General features: G+C 52.3%; 2 protein-coding genes and 1 long non-coding RNA gene across 3 annotated transcripts; 2 read left to right on the top strand and 1 right to left on the bottom strand.

Annotated features, from left to right (window-relative positions):
• The first annotated feature begins 933 nt into the window (after positions 1 to 933).
• Positions 934 to 6,264, top strand: LOC150062410 (uncharacterized). The gene is made up of 3 exons (XR_016536009.1): positions 934 to 1,093; positions 3,548 to 3,755; positions 5,757 to 6,264. It is a non-coding gene; the product is annotated as an uncharacterized LOC150062410 (long non-coding RNA).
• A 1,094-nt stretch (positions 6,265 to 7,358) lies between these two features.
• LOC150062411 (aldo-keto reductase family 7 member A3-like) lies at positions 7,359 to 12,918 on the top strand. Its single transcript, XM_090335706.1, has 7 exons — positions 7,359 to 7,614; positions 8,661 to 8,848; positions 9,039 to 9,143; positions 10,177 to 10,270; positions 10,422 to 10,524; positions 11,912 to 12,041; positions 12,605 to 12,918. The coding sequence occupies exons 1-7, from the start codon at positions 7,401 to 7,403 to the stop codon at positions 12,764 to 12,766; spliced, it is 996 nt and encodes a 331-aa protein (XP_090191832.1). The 5' UTR covers positions 7,359 to 7,400; the 3' UTR covers positions 12,767 to 12,918.
• Positions 12,919 to 13,938: 1,020 nt separating this feature from the next.
• LOC150062412 (mRNA turnover protein 4 homolog) lies at positions 13,939 to 19,978 on the bottom strand. The gene is made up of 8 exons (XM_090335702.1): positions 19,866 to 19,978; positions 17,636 to 17,694; positions 16,903 to 17,006; positions 15,977 to 16,058; positions 15,741 to 15,808; positions 15,378 to 15,529; positions 14,672 to 14,748; positions 13,939 to 14,576 (listed from the first exon to the last, which is right to left on the bottom strand). The coding sequence occupies exons 1-8, from the start codon at positions 19,891 to 19,893 to the stop codon at positions 14,427 to 14,429; spliced, it is 720 nt and encodes a 239-aa protein (XP_090191828.1). The 5' UTR covers positions 19,894 to 19,978; the 3' UTR covers positions 13,939 to 14,426.
• Positions 19,979 to 20,109: the final 131 nt, after the last annotated feature.

Below are 20,109 nucleotides of genomic sequence, written 5' to 3' on the forward strand. Positions count from 1 at the left end.
CACGCTGCGCTCCCTCGAGCTGAGAACTATTCGTCCACCCGAGCGTCAGCCCCGCCGCGGCCTCCCGTGACCGCCGATCTTCGCCCTCGCCCAGGCGGAAGGACCGCGGGCGCCTTCCAGGCAGATCCCCGCCTGCGCCACCCGGGCGTCGGGTCCTCGCTCCCTCCCGAGGCTCCCGCCAGCTCGCCCGCAGCGCGGCCTCCGTGGAGGAGGACACGCCGGGGTGTCCCCGCGCCAGGCCGGGCCCCGCCCGGACTCCTCCCCAGGTCCCCACCCTCCCCGGCCCGGCAACCTCCCCGGGTCCCCGCCCTTCCAGGCCCTGGCGTCCTCCCCGGGTCCCCGCCCTCCCCGCGGCCCCGACGTCCTCCCCGGGTCCTCTCCATCACCGCAGCCCGAGTGTCCTCCCCGGGTCCCCGCCCTCCCCGGCCCGGCGTCCTCCCCGGGTCCCCGCCCTCCCCGGCCCGGCGTCCTCCCCGGGTCCCCGCCCTCCCCGGCCAAGCGTCCTCCCCGGGTCCCCGCCCTCCCCGGCCCGGCCTCCTCCCCGGGTCCCGGCCCTCCCCGCGGCCCCTGGGTCCTCCCCAGGTCGCCGCCCTCCCCGCGGCCCCAGCGTCCTCCCCGGGTCCCCGCCCTCCCCGCGGCCCCAGCGTCCTCCCCGGGTCCCCGCCCTCCCCGCGGCCCCGACGTCCTCTCCGAGTCCTCTCCATCACCGCAGCCCGGGTGTCCTCCCCGGGTCCCCGCCCTCCGCGGCCCAGGCGTCCTCCCCGGGTCTCCGCCCTCCCCAGCCCGGGCGTCCTCCCCAGGTCCCCGCTCTCCCGCGGCTCCGCTCACCTGGGGAGACCCGGGCGGCGGGAGGCGGAGCGACCCTTCGGACCCCAGGCCCGGGCTTCTCACCGGCGCACAGGGGGGGCCTGGCCCGCACCAGGCCCCGGAGGATCCTCAGCGTCGGTCCACACGCCATCGTCCACGTCGAGCCAGCTCAGAGCTGCGCCGCACCCGTGGCAGCCCGCGCCCTGTGTGGTGAAAGATGACAGACACTGTGCATCAGTGACAGCTGGCCGGAGACCTGGAGCTCCAGGGATGAGGGAAGCACTAGGTAGGCGGCCGGACCTTTGTCTTCACTCACTGTTGCCGTCGCAGTAATGGCTCTGTGCTGAGCTATGCGGTGCCTTAAGGGAGGAAATGGAGACCAGAAACTGAGAAAGGAGCATGGCTTACTGATGCGGTGAGGGCAGATGCTCTCCGGAGGCATTGAATGGAAAGTGACCTCCCTGTGGCTGTGCAGGCTTGGGAGTAAATTAATAGGAGAGCCTTTGAGTGGCCGCAGGTCGTCATGCAGAGGTACATTTGCATTTTCTCTGTTTGTACCTGGGTGTGAACTCAGCACCTGGATTCTGTTCTTCACTGGTAACTGGCACTCTGCCACTTCAACCACAGCTCCACTTGGTGGTTAACTGGAGATCACGGTCTCATTGACTTTCCTGCCCAGTTGGGATCTGGGATCCTCAGATCTCAGCCTCCTGAGCAGCTAGGGTTACCAGCATGAGCCTCTGGTGCCGAGCAGCATGAACAACTTTTTGAGCAGAGTACAAAAGCTTTGACCCGCTGCTTGTAAGTGCTCAGCAGTGCGTGGAATTGCTTCCATAAATACAGACAAGCTGCCTGCACTCCAGAGCCTGCAAAAGGCAGCAATAGACACAGAACTGCAACCATCAGAGGAGGAAATACTCTTCCTCCAAGGATGAATGCAGTGCTTTCTCGCTATACCCAGTCTGGGCAAATAAATAAATAAATGAGTGTCACAGTAATTGTGAGGTCACTGAACCTGGAAGTTTAATTAAAAGTGGCCAATTGGCTGCATCACTCTGAATTAGTATGTTGAATGGCTGCCATTTGGGCAATGTATATGTGACACATTATTTCCCTTTTGTTCGGTTATTTGAGCTACCTCTACATTATTTCATTTATGAGTTTAACCTAGTGGTAAAGTCCTTATCTAGCATGCACAAAAACACAGGTTCAATTCCTTGGTATCATACGAAAAAAATTAATACACTGTGGCATCTTTACAAAATTTTTTTTGCCAGTTCTAGGGCTTCAACTCAGGGGCTGACACTATCCTTGGACACTCTAGCTCAAGGCTAGTGCTCTGGCACTTAAGCCACAGCACCACTTGCAGCTTTTTCTGTGTATATGGTACTGCAGAATTGGACCTAGGGTTTTGTGAATGCAAGGTGAGCACTCTATCACTAGGCTACATTCCCAGCCCCTTTGCACCCTTTTTTGTATGTGGCAATACCAGTACAGTGTGGGCTTGAACTGAGAACCGGGGCACAATTCTTTAGCTGGCACTCTTAGAACTAGAGCCACAGGTCCACTTCCAGCTTTTTGGTTATCACTGGAGTTAAGGGTCTTGTAGACTTTTCTGGCTGGGCTGTCTTTGACCTGTGATTCTGAGATCTCAGCCTCTGGAGTAGCTAGGATTATAGATGCAAGGTTGACAGACATCTCGGTTATCAATGGCTTTGTGGGTACAACAGTGGTCTGTGATTGTGACTTTTGCTGCCCTCTAGGGAAGAAAGGATGACATAAATAATAGCAAAATAGCAAGAGTGATCTCTGATAGAAACAAGATTTTTGGGGTTGTATGCTATATTTTTCCAATCTTTATCAATAACTGTTAGTCAAATACCAGAAATAGAGTGGGGTGAGGGGAATGTGCACCCAGATACTGGAGAACTCTGGGACATGCGTGGCAGGGCTGGTGGAACACTGGGCAGTCAGAGGGACTGTCCTGGGGGGAGAGTGGGGAGCATCCATACCACACCTGCAAGCCTGGCATGGCAACCTCTGCAATGTTCTTCCTTAGAATGGACAATGTTTATGTAGGTAATGTTGTAAACACAGGTTTTCCTGTTCTTTGGATGAAAGTCCACAATCAATTGCTGAGTCATGTTCCTTTCTTGGGGACAGAGTTCTGTCCTTCAGCTCTTTTGCTCAAGGCCAGCACTTTGAGCCACAGCTCCACTTCCAGTTTTCTAGTGGTTAATTGGAGATGAGAATCTGAGAGACTCAAACCATTGTTCAGAGCTCAGTGTCAGGAAAGGGAGAATGGAAAAGAAAAAGGCCGGACTGGACTGTGAACAGCAAGGATGTTTATTGAGGAAGAGGGAGGGACATAGACCTTCCCACAGGACTGGATGTTGTCGGGATTGGGGGTAGGCTTATCTAGGGCTTAACAAGGAAACGGAAAGAGACGTGGGTTATGGACTCTTGGGGGTCCAAGGCCATGTCCAGGCCTAGCCCACAGTGGAAGGCTCCACCTGGTTTGAGGGGCCATTTTCCCCTGGGGACCAAGGATGGGGTCGTTTCCATTGCCCAGATTGAAACCTGCCTGCATGCAGGCAGGTGTACAAGCAGTGTGTGGTCAGGCTTGTTCCTGTGTGCCTGCTGTCTAGCTTGGCCTGAGGGAATGAGACAGGAATCAGACCTTCACTCAGCCAGCTGAGTTGCTAGGATTACAGGCGTGAACTACCGGCTCCCCACACAGGACAAGCTATACAACGTGAGTCCGGGAGCATGGAGACCCACTGGAGGTGGGAAGGACTGTGGAGAGAAGAAGGCCCCATCCAGCAGGCCCAGCCTGGCGACCTCTGCTCTGTTCTCCTTGAGGCGGGACCACCCTGCCTTGGCAGCAGTCCTATAGCATATTGGTGTTGGCAGGGACCCAGGATTACTTCATTGGTGACCAGTCAACAGTAAGTTTGCTGTGTCATTTCCCTTTCCCTGGGCTGCCAGCAATCAGTTGCTGAGTCATGTGGTCAGGACATGGTTAATGATGTGAGTCCAGATTTTTTTTTTTGTTTTGTTTTTGTTTCTGTTTGGTCAGTGGTGGGACTTAAATTGTCAGTGTTCCTGAGCTCTTCAGGTCTATGCGAGTATACTATCAGTGGAGCCACAGTCTGTGTATGTGGTACTGATAATGAAAGCCAGGGCTTCACACATGCTAAGCAAGCACTCTACCACTCAGCCTCTCCAGGCCCAGGTCCAGTTTTTATAATTATTATTTTGTGATGTTATAGTAGAGACCAGGCTAGGCAAGGCATTAACTTTTTGTAGCTCAATTCCCCACCAACTCAACTATTTTTTATTTCCCCCTAAATTTTTCTTCCCTCTCAATTTTTTTTCTTTAGGTGATACTAGCTTTCATGAGTTTATTTCATTGTTTTATTTCCAAGTGTGTTTACAATGTTAAGCAATGAATTTCACTGCCTCTATCACTATTCCTATTAATTATCTTTCTAATTTTTTGAAAAGGTCTAGACTCATTGTTTAGGCATGACATTCGTCTAGCAAGTGTTTAGATCTGAGTTAGAATGTTAAAAAGTAATTTTAGGGCTGGAAGTATAGCCTAGAAGTCGAGTATGTTAGAGATGGAGAGAGAGCACAAGCAAGGAAGCTTAGGGGCAGTGCCCAAGAACTTAGTGCAAGACTGGAAATCATAACAATAATATTTTTTTTCTTTTTTTTTATTGGCCATCCTGGGCTTGAGCTCAGGGTCTGATCGCTGTCCTTGGACTTTCTCAAGGGTAAAGCTCTACCACTTGAGCTTCAGCACCACTTCTGGCTTTTTTCTATGTATGTGGTACCCAGGAATCGAACCCGGGTCTTCGTGCATGCTACGCCAAGCATTCTACCACAGGACCAAACTCCCGGCCCCAACAATAATAATTTTAAAAGACACCTGTTTATTTGTCATTTCCATCACATTCCACTTTGTGAGTGTGAAATTCTCTTCTTTTTTCCCTAAGAAATTTTGTTTTGTTTTGTTTTGTTTTGTTGTTTTGTTTTGTTTTTGTTTTTGCCAGTCCTGGGCTTGGCTCAGGGCTTGAGTACTGTCCTTGGACTTCCTCAAGGTTAGCAGTCTACCATTTGAGACTCAGCACCACTTCCGGTTTTTGCTATATAGGTGGGATACTGGGGAATTGAACCTGCGTCTTCGTGCATGCTAGGCAAGCACTCTACCACTAGGCCAAACTCCTGCTCTCCCTGTCCAAGCAATTTAAAAATATTGTTTGTACCAGTTGTAGTGGCTCACACCTCTAATCCTAGCTACTCAAGAGCCTGAGATCTGGGTATGGAAGTTCAAAGCCAGCCTGAATGTGAGACTCTTATCTCCAAGTATTCACTAGAAAATGAGAAGTGGGGCTGTGACTGAAGTGGTAGGGGGGTAGCCTTGAGCAAAGAGTTCTGGGACAGTGCCTAGGCCAGAGTCCAAGCCCCATAACCACCACACCTCCCAAAAAAAAGAAGAGAAAAAAAATGTTTGCAGTAATGCCTGGGTACTGCAGGGTTGTCAGTCCAGAAAACTCCCTGAAACACTTATCTCCATTAACCAGCAAGAGGTGGGAACTGGGGGAAAACCCAGATGAGCTCAAAGCCCTGCAGAGTTCAGTCTCCAACTGGAAAGAAAAAATACTGCTTGTGGTGATAAGTTTTTCCATGTGCCAGTTATGATTGTATCCTGATACAGGCTGGTCTTGCTTGCTCTCAGCTGAACCATTTGAACCAAGCCTTCAGCCTCATTTTACCTTCAAGTGTGGAAGTCAGAAGCCAATGCTAACAGGTCAGATTGAGGAGCATAGAAAATATCTATATATTTTCAATAAACCTATGTTAGCCATTTGTATTTTTATACTTGTATTCATTTGTATGTTTATATTTGTATTTCCTTAACTTGCCTTTCTGCTTCTGTATAGCTGCTTGCTAAAATCCTGAGAAATGCAACTGCTGTCCTTGTGACTAATCTACAACCACCCATTTGTCCTTGGTTCCCAGACTGAGCTACACTGTAGTAAGGAGTATACACATTCCAAGCCGGGAGCTAGAGATAGTAGCCATCTGGTACCTGCAAGGTCGGACTTGCGAGAGCCAGCAAACTAGGGCAGTTGTCAACCAATCACAAGCCTGTCACCATGGAGATCCCCCTAGACTCATATCTGGCCTAAAACCATCCTCCTAAAATGACAGCCAGCTAGACTGACCAATGATTAGTCACGACCCCTTTCCTGCTTTGTATTGCACCAATTATTTAATGGAATTATAGTATAAATTTCCCGCGTGGCGTATTGATTTGTTGCTATTACTTTCTGGGGCCTTCCCCCTACCAAAAAATGTATAAAAGGGGCTGTAATCTTGTGCTCGGGCCCTGTGGTCTGCACTTATCAGTGCGCAGAGACCCGTGCTCCAGCTCGTCAATAAACGACTCATTGCAATTTGCATTGATCTTTGGTCTCGGGCTATGGGGGAGTGCTTCAAGTTTCAGGGCACAATAAGATCTTTCTATCTCTCCTCCCCCCCCCCCCCGCACCCCTATACTGGAGCTTGAACTCTGGGCCTGAGGGCTGTCCCTGCCCTCTTCAGCTCAAGGCTACCACACTAAGCAGGAGCCACAGCACCCCTTCCAGTTTTCTAGTGGTTAAGCGGAGGTGAGTCTCCCGGTCTTGGCCTTTACTGCCTGGCCTGGCCTTGAAGGGAGATCCTCAGATCTCAGCCTCCTGAAACTCGGATTTACTGGCGTGAGCCACCGCCCCCGGCCGCATCTTCTCTTTGGTCACTCCACTGGGTGGCTGAGTGGACCCCTCCGGAAGCCACAGCTTTGAGACCTCATGGCAGATGGGGCAGCCCTTGGGGTCACGTGGCCCCTAATGCCCCACCAGGAAGGGACAGAGACGCCAGGACGACTTACAAGCTAGGGCAGCAGAGGAAAGGATGATCTGCCAAGAGGCTCGGCCTCCACTCCAAGCCAGAGCCCCAGACCACCGTCAGCTGAGAACACCCAAGACCAAGTGCTGAGTCCTGCCTGGGGGAGGCCAGAGCCCCGGGCGGGGTGCGGTCCCCGTGCGGAGGAGCTCGTGAGAGGCCCTTCCTCCTCTGTCACTGCCCGCCCGGCCTTCCTCCCTCCGTGGTCTCACCTGCCCTGCCCAGGGCCAGCGACTTCCCTAGTGCCCTGCCTGCCCCTCCTGGCCACCTTCCTCAGAGCAGCCCCGCCCCAGCTCTGGACCAGCTCCTCCCCGCAGCTCTGCCCCTGCACCCAGAGGCCCAGCCCGCCCCTCGGCCTGTGCCACTTCCCACAGCCTCCACCCCGGCCCCTCCCCTCCCGCTACCCCGCCTCCCCGCCCTCCACAGGCCAGGCCTCAACTCAGCCCTGGGTTCCCCGGCCCCGCCCTCGGCCCCGCCCCCTCCAGACCCCGCCCCTCCAGGCCCCGCCCCACGGCCACACCCCCGTCAGTGGGCGTGGTCCCGCAGCTCCACAAGTACCCGGGCCTGGCCTGAAGTCCCAGGCTTCCCTGCTGGACTGCAGTGCACAGCCGTCCGCTCCAGCTGCTGCAGCTGCCTCCAGCATGTCTCAGACGGGGTCTCAGACTCGACCCGCCACGGTGCTGGGCACCATGCTGATGGGGCTCCGCCTGGACCCCTCCTCCAGCGCAGCAGCGGTGCGCTCCTTCCTGGATCGCGGCCACACGGAGCTGGACACGGCCTTCGCGTACACCGATGGACAGTCTGAGACCATTCTAGGCGGCCTGGGGCTGGGGCTGGGCCGCGATGGCTGCAGAGGTAACGTTTATCCCTCTACCCAGGACGCTGACTGGCCCTGACTTTCCAGAGCTGTGTGAAGCCCAGTTTGCTCTGAGCTTTCTTCTACTGGACAGTGAAGCACTGTGTTCTCCTGTTTGCATTTATCCACTTTCCCCATAGTCCTCTCCTCTTTTTTTTTTTTTCTTTTTGCCTGTCCTGTGGCTTGAACTTAGGGCCTGGGCAATGTTATTGAAGAATTTTTGCTCAGGGTTAGAGCTCTTACACTTGAGCCACAGGAGACCCTCCATTCTTTTCTGAGTATGTGGTGCTGAAGAATCAAGCCCAGGGCTTCCTGCATGCTAGCCAAGTTCTCTACTACTAGGCTATGTTCCTGGCTCAGGGCAGCTCAGCTTTTTGTTGTTGTAGGTTTTTTTTTTTTTTTTTTTTTTTTTTTTTTTTGCCAGTCCTGGGTTTTAGCTCGGGGCTGGCAGTTAGCTTAGGGCTTGAGATCTATCCTTGGACTTTCTCAAGGCTAGAGCTCCAGAACTTGAGCCTCAGTACCAGTTCCAGATTTCTCTATGTATTGGTAGCAAGGAATCAAACCAGAGTCCTCGTGCATGCTAGGCAAGCACTCTACCAGTAAGACAAACTCCTGGACCAGCCCAGTTTTAATCTAATCAGGATCCAAGGAGCTGTAGCCTGTGAGGCTGGGACAGCCTTGGGAATCTAGCACTAGGCTACCCCTCTCTGGCCCGCAGGCCTCTTAGAAAGGTCATCCTGTCTTTACTACCCAGGCAAGGAGGGCACCCTTGCTGCAGAGCAGACTATGGGCCAACAGCAACTCTGCCTCCTCCCTTGCCTAGGGTGCAGTGCCTTCGCTGGATCCCACTAAGTGTTTCTCACCCTATGAATTATTATTGTCAATTCTGCTTACAGTGGTTAGTATTGAGATTCCTAGAGATTCAGGAGCCTAGGAGTGATTACTTAGGAGTAGGACTTGAACAAACTTCTGCCTCTAGACATGGCTCTAAATGCCCTTTCTGATGTTTGGTAAGTGGCTTGAATTTCCATTTGTATCTCCAAAGTGAAAATTGCCACCAAGGCCAATCCATTGCATGGGAAGTCCCTGAAGGCTGACAGTCTGCGGCTCCAGCTGGAGACCTCACTGAAGCGGCTGCAGTGTTCTAGAGTGGACCTCTTCTACCTCCACATGCCTGACCACAACACCCCAGTGGAGGAGACACTGCGGGCCTGCCACCAGCTGCACCAGGAGGTGGAAAAAGGTCCCCTGAGCTCAGGGAGGGAGAGATCTCTGCTCTTCCCATCCTCACACTACCAGCAGAGTGAGGGAGCAGAGCACCCAGGGCAGAGCTGGGAACACCTCAGCCCAGGGTCTCCACTCCCACCTCCTCTGTCTGGAATCCTTGGTTGTTCAAGGTTGTGACCACACCTCTCCCCTGCAGGGCAAGTTTGTGGAGCTTGGCCTCTCCAACTATGCCTCCTGGGAGGTGGCAGAGATCTGTGCCCTCTGCAAGAGCAATGGCTGGGTTATGCCCACCGTGTATCAGGTAAGGCATACCTGGGGTGCCAGGAAGCCCAGGCCTTGGACTCTGGAGCTTTGCTGATCTTTTCCCTCAGCCTGCATTCTGTGCCCTCAACAGAGCAGCCACCCCTCTGATCAGAGCCTGTGCACGGCCCCCAGGTAACCTCAGAGGAGGACAAAGTTCCTCATGCTGGCCAGCAGGCGGCTGCCCACTTGCTGCCTGAGTGCACAACTTTGCTCCTTACTTCCAAGCCTGGCTCTGCACCTCAGCCTGGATCTGTCCTCTGCCTCCCTTGGGGAAGTGTCACGGCTCACAGATCGCTCCCCGCCACCCTTCTTCCCCCCCCAGCCACAGTCCCCTGAGTTCTCAGGCTCTGATTCACCTGCTCCTCCCCATTTATTCAGCAGTTTGTTCAAGGCACTGGTCCCAAAAGTCCCCAGTTCAGTGTAATCTTTTTTCCACTCATTTGCATGTGTTTATTCTCTACATTACTGTAATGTCCTGGATGGTGGCCAGGCTTGGTGACTCAAGCATGTAATCCTAGCTACTTGGGAGGGAGAGATTAGGAGGCTTTTCCAGGAATACAAGTGTGGGAGACCTCATTTCAGGTAATGGCTGGTCTGTGTGTTGGGTGCTTGCTATCTCAAGCTGTCAGGGAGATGAGACATGGAGCATGGAGACATGGCATTCACATCCCTGTGAATAAAAGCTCAAGTAGCAGCATCACAGTCCAGGGTGGCCTGGGAGAGACCCCATCTCAAGCATCAGCAATGCACAAAGGGGCTGGGGTCATGGTCCAGAGGTAAAGCTTGTGAAGCATGAATGAGGTGCTGAGTTCCAGCCACATCCTATGCCTTGTCCCCCAAATTAGAGGTCAACGTGTTGTCTCCCTTAGAGATTTTGACATCCATCACCCACTGCATCCTGCATGGGTTGCCTGAAGAAATGAGTTTTTCAGCCCTGATTGTCAGGTGCTAGGATTGTTCAGGTGTGAACTGAGGGTTTTCTAAGGACACTTTGGGGACCTTCCTCTTGACTCCTCACCCTCTCCCTGCAGGGCATGTACAACGCCATCACCCGGCAGGTGGAAAAGGAGCTCTTGCCCTGCCTCAGACACTTCGGATTGAGATTCTATGCCTTCAACCCTTTGGCTGGTATGGGCTAAGTGGACACAGACATTGGGGTGTGGGTTGGGGTGCAGGCCTGGCCTTGTGAAGCCCACCCAACCACACATGGAGAGAGGAAATGAAAAGCTCAGATATGCAGTCAAGTTGGTGATAAGTGTCCCCATCCCCTGCCCACCAGGTGGCCTGTTGACTGGAAGGTACAGTTATGAAGACAAGGACAGCAAGCATCCCCAGAGTCGTTTCTTTGGTTTTACCTGGGCTGAGGTGTACCGAAACCGGTGAGCACTGGGGGAGGAGTCTGCATGGGAAGTGGTGAGTGTGCCCTTGTTCTGCCATACAGAAGACTGCTGTTGCAGTGCTGGCTCCTTCCCGGTGCTGAGACCTGGGTCCCTGGTTGTCATGATTCTCTGGAGAAGGTTGGGATTTCTGGCTTCAGTGCTGTCTGTGGCACTGAGTCTCTCCCCTGGGAAGATGCCTTGCTGTCCACACTGAGGTCCACACTGCTGTGGCTCACTAGTATAGCAGGATATCTCCTTCCCCTGCCCTAAAATGAAGATTGCTAAAGAAATGTCTACATGCCCATTAAAAAATGCATTTAGTCAACAAGTGTGCCTCATGCTTGTCATTCTGGCTGTTTAGGAGACTGAGATCTGAGGATCACAGTTGGAAGCCAGCTTACACAGTTAAGTCTGAGAGTGTTGTCTCTAACCAGCAACAAAGTTGGACATGCACACTGAAGTATGGTTCCATGACAGAATGACAGCCCGGAGCACAAAAGCAAAGGGACATTGGCCCGCCACTGTTGTAGCAAACCTACACTCAAACACACAGACATACATAAAAGCTGACTCATTTTAGAGTCCTACTTTTTGTTTGTTGGTTTTATTATGAGGAGACTCATCTTTTTTCCTAGGGCTTGAATTTGAGGCCTGAACACTGTCCCTGAGTTTTTGTGCTAAAAGTTACTTCTCTATCATTTGAAGCACATCTTCACTTCTGGCTTTTTAGTGGTTAGCTGGAGGTAAAGGGATTCAGACTTTCCTTGCTTTGGGTGGCTTCCAAGTTTGGTCCTTAGACCACAGCCTCCTAAATAGCTGGGATTACAGGCATGAACCTCCAGTGCCCGGGTTAAGGGTGATCTATGTGGGACTTAATAACCCAGTGTCAGAGGCAACTTCCTGAATCTCTTTCAGCTTCCCTTTCCCATCATTGACTGTGATGTCTCAAAGTATTGACCTGTTCCCATTCTTTCTGTTCACTGTAGAAAGGTGCTATTGCTAAATTTGCAGACGTCTGCTAGTTTATTTCTGAGCACACTTGTGACCTTTTTGCAAGTGGGAGGGAAAGACCTCTTAAGCCAGGCTTTCTGCAGGAGATTCCCAGGCTAGCCCTCTTGAAATGTCCACAATCATAAGTGGAGGCCCATCAGATCTTGTGTGTGAGCTGCATGCATTGCTGTGACTGAAGCTTTCTGTGGTGGGGTGTGCCACCGTGGAGAGCAGTTCTTGTCCTTGCATGGCTCCCTCCCTAGATGAAATCTCTGCCTGCCAAGCTACCTGGATGTGTGCAGATGGTCCTGAGCATCCAGGTGCCTCAGGGCTTTGGGAACTGGGCTGCCCTGGACCATCTCCAGAGTCCTGACCCTTGTTCCTGTGTCCTGTTCAGTTACTGGAAGGAGAACTACTTCAAGGCCATCACCCTGATGGAGAAGGCCCTGCAGGCCGCCTATGGATCCAGTGCCCCCAGCTTGACATCAGCGGCCCTGAGGTGGATGTACCACCACTCCCTGCTGGAGGTAGGCTGGCTTTCCTGGGTCCTGGTGTTGGGGGAGTGGGGGTTAGGGCCTGGGGCCTTGAGGACTTCCCAGCTAGTCTCTTCTGGTAGATGACTTTTTTTCTTCTGAAGTGTCCAGGTAGCCCAGGTTACACTTTTCTCCAGTGGCCCTATTAAGTATGAGCCTCTCAGTTTTAACATGCCTTAAGGAGTCTTACTCTGCCAATTCTTGCAGCTCCCCTTAGAAGGGCATAAACATAGATTTGGCTTGAACTAGAAAATTTAAATCCCATTAGCATTTAAACTTCATCCCTTCCCCTATGCTCTGGAAGCAGCATCAAGTTCTGTGTGGCTGGGGCCTCCCCATATTCTTGTCACAGGGTGTAGTATTCCTCACCCTTTACCCAGCTCTGTCAAGGCATATTTTAAAATATGCCTGTGTGCTGTTATCAACACAATTTTGGCTAGACAACTCCTTCTAGAATAGTACAGCCAGAAGGAAAAATACTGGCAATGCTGCAGGGAGGGGCAGGTGACTTGAGCTGCAGGTGGAGGAAGGCTGTTGCTAACATGGTGTTCTTGCAGGGTGCCCATGGGGACGCAGTCATCCTGGGCATGTCCAGCGTGGAACAACTGGAGCAGAACTTGGCTGTCACTGAGCAAGGGCCCCTGAAGCCGGAAGTTGTGGAAGCCTTTGATGAAGCCTGGACACTGGTTGCCCACCAGTGTCCCAACTATTTCCGCTAGGTTCCACCTGTCTGAGACTGCAGATAGCTGACTACCCCGTATCTCCTCCACCTTCTCATCCCTGCTGACTGTTTTCTTCTATTTCCTTCCAATGCACCCAGCTGGTGGCTGGCTGAGGTCTGCCTCTAGTGAATAAAGTTGGCAGCTCATGAGCTATCTGTGTCTGGTGCCTCTCTCTCCGGAACTGGGAGTTGGAGGAACCATTGTGATGACATTGTCAGAGGTTGTAGGGTCTCTCTCTCTTTTTTTTTTTTCCAGTCCTGGGCTTGAGCTCAGGGCCTGAGCACTGTCCTTGGACTTTCTCAAGTCTAGAGCTCTACCACTTGAGCCTCAGCACCACTTCTGGCTTTTTTCTATGTATGTGGTACCGAGGAATCGAACCCGGGTCTTCGTAATGCTAGGCAAGCACTTTACCACTAGGCCAAACTCCCAGCCCATGTAGGGTCTCTTTAGACCCACCCCTGCTGCCCCAGCCTGGCTCGTCTCATCTGTGGGGCTGGTTGTGAATGCTAAAGAGCCACGTATGGTGTTAGAGCTGTTTTGGGCTTTGGATGTTAATGTAGTGGACTCAATGTTTTCCCTGCCCTTATGTGACCTACAGCAAATTTGGGGGTGCCATTAATGCTTTCCTAGCACATAAATAACTCAGCACTCAGGGAAATTGTTTTATTATAAAAGGTATTATCACAAAGTACAAGGACAAGAGATTCATGGAGTGAGTGGTGTGAGAAGGGTAACAGGTTCCATGGCTTTTCTACACCTGTCTTCATAGTTTGAACCCCGTAAAAGGTTAATTTCTGAGACAGGTCACCTTCTTTTGGGGGATACTGCCACAGCACCTAGGGCTCACACAAGTCAGGGAAGCACTTCACTACGGAGTTGTTACTCTGCCAGATTCATAGAAAAGTATTTTCTTGAGGAGCTAGGGATGGAAGTAGTAGGTAAATGCGGTACCACCAGACTGTGTCCCCCAGCACTCATGCAGGCCAACATAAAATGTTACTTGATATCAGCATCTTTTCTACCCCTTGTACTTTGGGTTGCTGGTCCTGGGATTTGAACTCAGGGGATAGATGCTCTACCACTTGAGCCACAGCTCTGCCTCCATCTTTCTGGCAGTTAACTGGAGTTAACACTCCCAGACTGTCTTGCCCAGGTTGGCTTTGATCTGACCCCTCAGATCTCAGCCTCCAGGGTAGCAAGGATTATAGATATGAGCCACAGGTCCCTGACCTTTCTCAAGTGTCTAAAGACCCTGGACTTGTTGGTATCCATCAATCAGCTCTGAGTGTGGTTATAGACATCCAAATGTTTTCAGGAATTCCCTGTGGGAAGTAAAGGCGTTCTAGACAGGAGGAAGCCCTGCTGAGGGGTTGCTCTGGGCCACCCCAGAGCTGTTATGCTACCAGGGCAGGAGTGGTCCCACAGGGTCAGGACGCCAGTAGCTTGCCTGATAAACAAGAAATCCTAGGGTCTGAATGGAGCACAAACCCAAGGGCTTTTACTTACAAAGGTCTCTTGCGGTGGTCTCAATTTTATTCTTTGGAAATAGCCTCTCCCCTCTTCATCTATACCAAAATAAATAGAGACTCCCTGCAGAAGGCAGTGGAGTCCTAGTGAGTCCTGTGTGGTGAAGCCTGTGCTGATGGTGCTGAAGGCCTCAGTCGTCCTCATCTTCCTCAGACTCCTCCTCAGACTCAGGAGCACTCTCGGGCAGGTCATCTTCCATCGGCTGGAATCTCCTGGACTGCGCATCCCACATGTATTTGATGGTCACCTTGAACTCAGCCATCTCATACCCAAAGAGTTTCTTTCAGAGCAGGAAAAGGAGCGAGGAGAAACGAGTGTGATGGGCAGCGCAGGGGAAGGGCAGGGCTCCCTCCTCCTGCCAGAGCCCACACTCACCAGAACCCGGGCCTGCTCCGGTGTCAGCACATCCCCCTCCTTGCACACCTCATAGTCAGACAGCAAGGTCACCACACCTGCAGGAGAGGGCCCCACACCACTCAGGCACAGACCCTTATGACACTTGCTGCCAGTGTGGAGTCAGGAAGCTGGTGGTGGCTCGCTGCCCACCCCACATGTTGGTACACTGCAGGGCTATTGCAGCCTCTCTCTCTCTCTCTCTCTCTCTCTCTCTCTCTCTCTCTCTCTCTCTCTCTCTCTCTCTCTCTCTCTATATATATATATATATATATATATATATATATATATTTTTTTTTAAGCCAGTTCTGGGGCCTGAATTCAGGCCCTAAGGACTGTCCTTGGGCTTTCCTTAAGGCTAGAGCTCTACCACTCGAGCCCACGGCTCCACTTCTGGGCCTTTTCTCTGTATGTGGTACAGAGGAGTGGAATCCAGGTCTTCATGCACGCTAGGCAAGCACTCTACCACTAGGCCAGAATCTGGCCCAGCCTCTATGTACTTTAAGTGCTGTCCTGTGCATGAACTCACTGTCCTCTTTTACTCCACCTAAGAGGTGAGGACTTCGCCTATTTTTTCAGGGGTAAATGGAAGCTTTGGAAACGACTTGTTCAGCCAGGGAAGGGAGTGCCTGGAAGCTGGTGCTTGTGGCTGTGGACCACGACCTTTCAGCTCTGGGGAAAGCTGTACCTTTTTTGAGGGCAGTAGGCAGGCCTAGCTGCCTCAACTGTGGCTCCATGGAGTGGGGGAACTGCTCCAGAGGCCCTGGGTCCAGGCTCACGGTGAAAGCTGCTTTGTTACCAGCTCGGGCAAAGTCCATCTGCGTGTACTTCGTGAACCACCTTAGGGAGAAAAGAAATAGGAAGTCAAGCTCTAGATGGAGGAAGTCAGGTCATTCACCCTGGGACCTGGGCACCCCTCCCTGCTGAGTACACCTCGGCTGCAGGCTAGGCACTGTGGACAAGATACAATCACCTCTGGTCACAACCAAGTGTCAGTGAGGCTTCTGGGGCTGCTACCTGTACAGTCCCTGCCCTGCTCATGGACACTTACTCATTCACATCATCCTTTGTGCGGTTGGTAAAAAGAAGACCAACTTCACCCCGCAACTTCTTGCTGACCTGCAATTCCAAAGTGAGCAATTTTTCCATGGGGAGTGGTTTCATGCACCCAGAGGCATGTAACAACATTTCTGGGCATTTCTATTTGGTAGAGCAGGCACACACAGGGCCCCACTCCCTGGGCTTGGGGTGGGATACAGCCCCTCCCTGTGTGGGCTAGCCCCCTACCTGGTGCAGGTTGTCTTGGTATTCATCAGATGGGCTTCGTCCCAAGGCCACCATCATCACCTTGTTTTTGCCAAAGAACATTCTATGAAGCAGAAAGGGGCTTGAAGGGAGTGCCCTCTTCCCTTCCTCAGTTAAACAACATGCATTTCTCACCGGCTGGGGGACAGGCCCAGAAGCACCCCATCTGGACAAGCATCCTACATACAGCACCCCAGTTCAGGGTCCCTGCTATTATTTTCCTCCTACAGGACACTAGCAAGTTTTTCACCAGTGCACTGGGAGCATCATGTGATAATCCCTGTCTCTAGGTGGGCGGCATAGCACCTTTTAACAGACAACCCAAAATTGGTATAGCAGTAGTGACCTCAGAACCATCCAGCCAAGTATAACCAGTGGCCACATGGCCTTGGCGACTGCCGCTAGGTCATTGTCTGTGATGAGGGCACATAATGAGAAACTAGCATGATGCCTCTCTCCACGGCTGAGGGATCTTGTTTGTGTTCAGGGCTTGGGACTTGAAGGGCACCAACTGATTCCCCAATATCTTCCGAGAAACTATTGAATCTTGATTCTGAGGGGCTTGTTAGAAAGTCTGCGTTAGTGGCTGGGTGTTTGGCCTAGTGGTGGAGTGCTTGCCTAGCATGCATCAAGACCTGGGTTTGATTCCTTGGTACACATATATAGAAAAGGCTGGACAGAAGTGGTGCTGTGGCTCAAGTGGTAGAGCTCTGGCCTTGAGAAAGCCCAAGGACAGTGCTCAGGCCCTGAGTTCAAGCCCCAGGCCTGACGAAAAACAAAAAAAGAGAGCGCGCTCGCTTTAACAGTTAAAATATGCCCTTCAGTGGGTGTGAAGGCCACCTGTGCGACCCCTAGGTTGTTCTTGAGCTCAGACAGCAGCCCAGCCCTTCCTCCCCAGGCCTGCTCACCGGCTGTGCTTCCAGGCATTCCGGATGTCCTTCAGCTTGCTGTTTCTCATGTTGGCCACAGAGAAGATGAAGAGGTACTTGTACGTGTCTACGCATTTCCGAAGCTGTGGGACAAGTTATGAGCCTCAGGATTTCAAAGGGCAGCCTGGTGTGGCTAACTCTGGCCTCATGAGAGAATCTGCTCCGGCCTTTTAACCTGGTTATGTCTCCTCACTGTCATTTTTGATACCACGGCCACCGATCACAGGGGAAACCCAGGCCCCCAGGATCTGACTTACAGATGACCAGTCATTTCTTGTGTGCTTCGTGTACTTACTGCTAACCTAGAAACTCTGTCCACCTCAGTGCTGCCAGCCAAAGTACCATTGAGGAATAGAATCTGCAATCTCTGTTCTCCCTTATCTTACACCCGAGGACAGGGGTTCCTAGGTTTATAGACCCGGGATGGAATAACAAACCTCGCTATTTCAGTGTTTCCAATTGCCAAATAGCAGAACATAAGGTGTACATTCCAGGGATGCTGGGGGGAGGTGTCAGGAGTGCAGGGCACAGATGAATCATACACGGAAACCAGGATGGGGGCTTACTGGTAGGAGCTCTGCTGGGTAATGAACAAGGGCTGGACCCACAGCTTGTTTGCTTTTTAAATGGCATTATCCACCAACAGGCAGTCACAGATCCATACCTATTAACGAAATAAAACCTCTAGAAAATTAACATAATTCGTTCTTACCTCTTCTATCAGGTTCTGTTTCAGTTCCAGGCCTTTTTTGGTGGTTTTGGTTAGGGACACTGATAAGAGGAAAAGATGTTGGGTGATGAATGTGGAAGTCATGGAAGCTTCTTTTCTTTCCCTTTTGGGGCCTGGGTGCTATCAAGCTGGCACACAAGGCATTTCCAGGTCCCATGCACTAGGCTGTTCTGGGCCCCCATGCATAAACATGTCACACAAAGTAAGTGTCCCTGAGTCGCCAGTGAGACAGCTAGCTGCCGTGTGGGGGTGTAGCTCAGTGCTGTTGGTGTAGTGACCTCAGTGGCAGCCCTAACTTGCTGTTGAGGCTGTAGAAATAATGAGCCTGGGGTCAGGGCCTGAGCACTGTCCTTAGGCTTTTGTCAAGGCTAGATCTCTACCATTTCAGCACCACTTCCAGCTTTTTTCTATGTATATGGTATAGTGGAATTGAACCCGGGTCTTCATGCATACTAGGCAAGCACTCTACCATTAGGCCAAACTCCTACCTTGCTCTACCTCTTTAGCTGCATCTCTACTAGGTTTTTTTTGGTTACTTGGAGGAAAAAGTCTTGAGGACTTTCCTGCCAGGGCTGGCTTCAAATTGAAATCTTCCTATTTCAGCTTCTTGAGTTAGCTAAGATTATAGATAGGAGTGAGCCACTAGCACCTGCCTGCATTTGTGGACTCATGGATGTAGGATTGCCTCCTTGTGGAGAGAGAAGTCCTTTGTCAAAATAACTGGGCCTCACCCTGCCCACAGAGCTGGCATGTGGCAGATCTGACCAAGGCTCTCAAGAAATAAATTACATCACAAAGCAATCAGCAACTGTAAAGTCCTGGTTCCCCCTAGGAAGTGACCTAGCTTCTTCTTACTCATCCTGAGGGGCAACTGCAGTTCTTTAATCATTTTAGGGACATAGGGTTTGTATTGATGTCCCCAGCTTCACAGTCTCTCTTTATGAGGCACACAGTCAAAGGAACCATAGCACTCAGTAGAAAGCACAGTAAAGAGGGCTGAATGAAATAAACGCCATCCATATGGATCTTCTTTATTGCTGCAATTTTGATCCACACTAGTACCACAGTCTGAGGGGCTAATACGTGCCCCCATTCTGAGGCAGTAACTATATTGTTGTTTATATAAACTATGAGTAACCCAAAAGTGCACATAAATTAAAGAAAGAAAATTGTGGTGCCATTAAGTCCCAGGAACTGTCCTGTCTGTGTTAAAATTAACCAGAACTCGCATAAATTCCAGGGATGGCATTTGTTTTCTAAAGCCATAAAACTACCCTCAGACAGCTAATTAGGACTATACTGGTATGGGAACCTCCAGTTAGCTTCCATTGCTCTGAAGTGTCCCTAACCCCCACCTTTTCTCACTCCAATAGCTGATTGTTTATGTTGCTGTAAAGTTGTGGTCTTTGCCTTTAAAAGCCTTGTAAAAATTCAGTTCAGGGTCTCCCCCTAAGTTCCGGCTGTGTGGGTGCTTAGGACAAGGCCCAGGTGCCCACCTGTATAAAGCTTTGCTTTTGCATTTCTCAAAGTCTGGCTCTCGGTGGTTTCCTTGGTGGTCGTCCTGAGACTTGGGCATTACAAGTCTCAGATGACTATTGGTCTTGGTGTTTCCATTCTTGCCTTGTGCCTCCTCCTTCCCCAGGCTACTTAACAAGGCAGCCAGCAATCCTTTACCAGTACAGTTAAGGATGGGAGTTTGGCCTAGTGGTAGAGTGCTTGCCTAGCATGCACTGAAGACCCAGGTTTGATTCCTTGGTACCACCTACATAGAAAAACGCGGGAAGTGGTGCTGAGGCTCAAGTGGTAGAGCTCTAACCTTGAGAAAGTCCAAGGACGGCGCTCCGGCCCCGAGTTCAGGCCCCGGGGCTGCCAGACCAACACTGAGACACCCACGCTGCGCTCCCTCGACCGTCAGCCCCGCCGCGGCCTCCCGTGACCGCCGATCTTCGCACCCCGCCCAGGCCGAAGGACCGCGGGCGCCTTCCAGGCAGATCCCCGCCAGCGCCACCGCAGGAGTGAAGGGCGGAGCGCGAGCCCGGGCCCAGGCGTCGGGGCCCCGCTCCCTCCCGAGGCTCCCGCCAGCTCGCCCGCAGCGCGGCCTCCGCGGAGGCGGACACGCCGGGTGTCCCCGCGCGAGGCCGGGCCCCGCCCCGGCGTCCTCCCCAGGTCCCCGCCCTCCCCGCGGCCCCGCGTCTCCGCGTCCCGCGCCCACCTTTCTTGTCCCGCTTGGACTTAGGCATCGCGCTGCAGACACGTGCGGCGGCGGGAGGCGGAGCGACCCGTCAGGACCCCGACCGCGGGGGCTTCTGGGACGGGCGCTCAGGGCTGTCCTCGCGCATGCCTGCGCCGGTCTGCTCGGCGAGCCGCTGCTGTCGGTCGGTCCACTGCCGGCGAGTTGGTGCCGCGTCCGCAGAAGCCACTTTTCGGACGTGCGGAGGCCCGTGAGTCCCGGGAGC

The sequence above is a fragment of the Megascapheus bottae genome, chromosome 6 (genome assembly GCF_031878675.1).
Source record: "Megascapheus bottae isolate mThoBot1 chromosome 6, mThoBot2.hap1, whole genome shotgun sequence".
Lineage (NCBI taxonomy): Eukaryota > Metazoa > Chordata > Mammalia > Rodentia > Geomyidae > Megascapheus > Megascapheus bottae.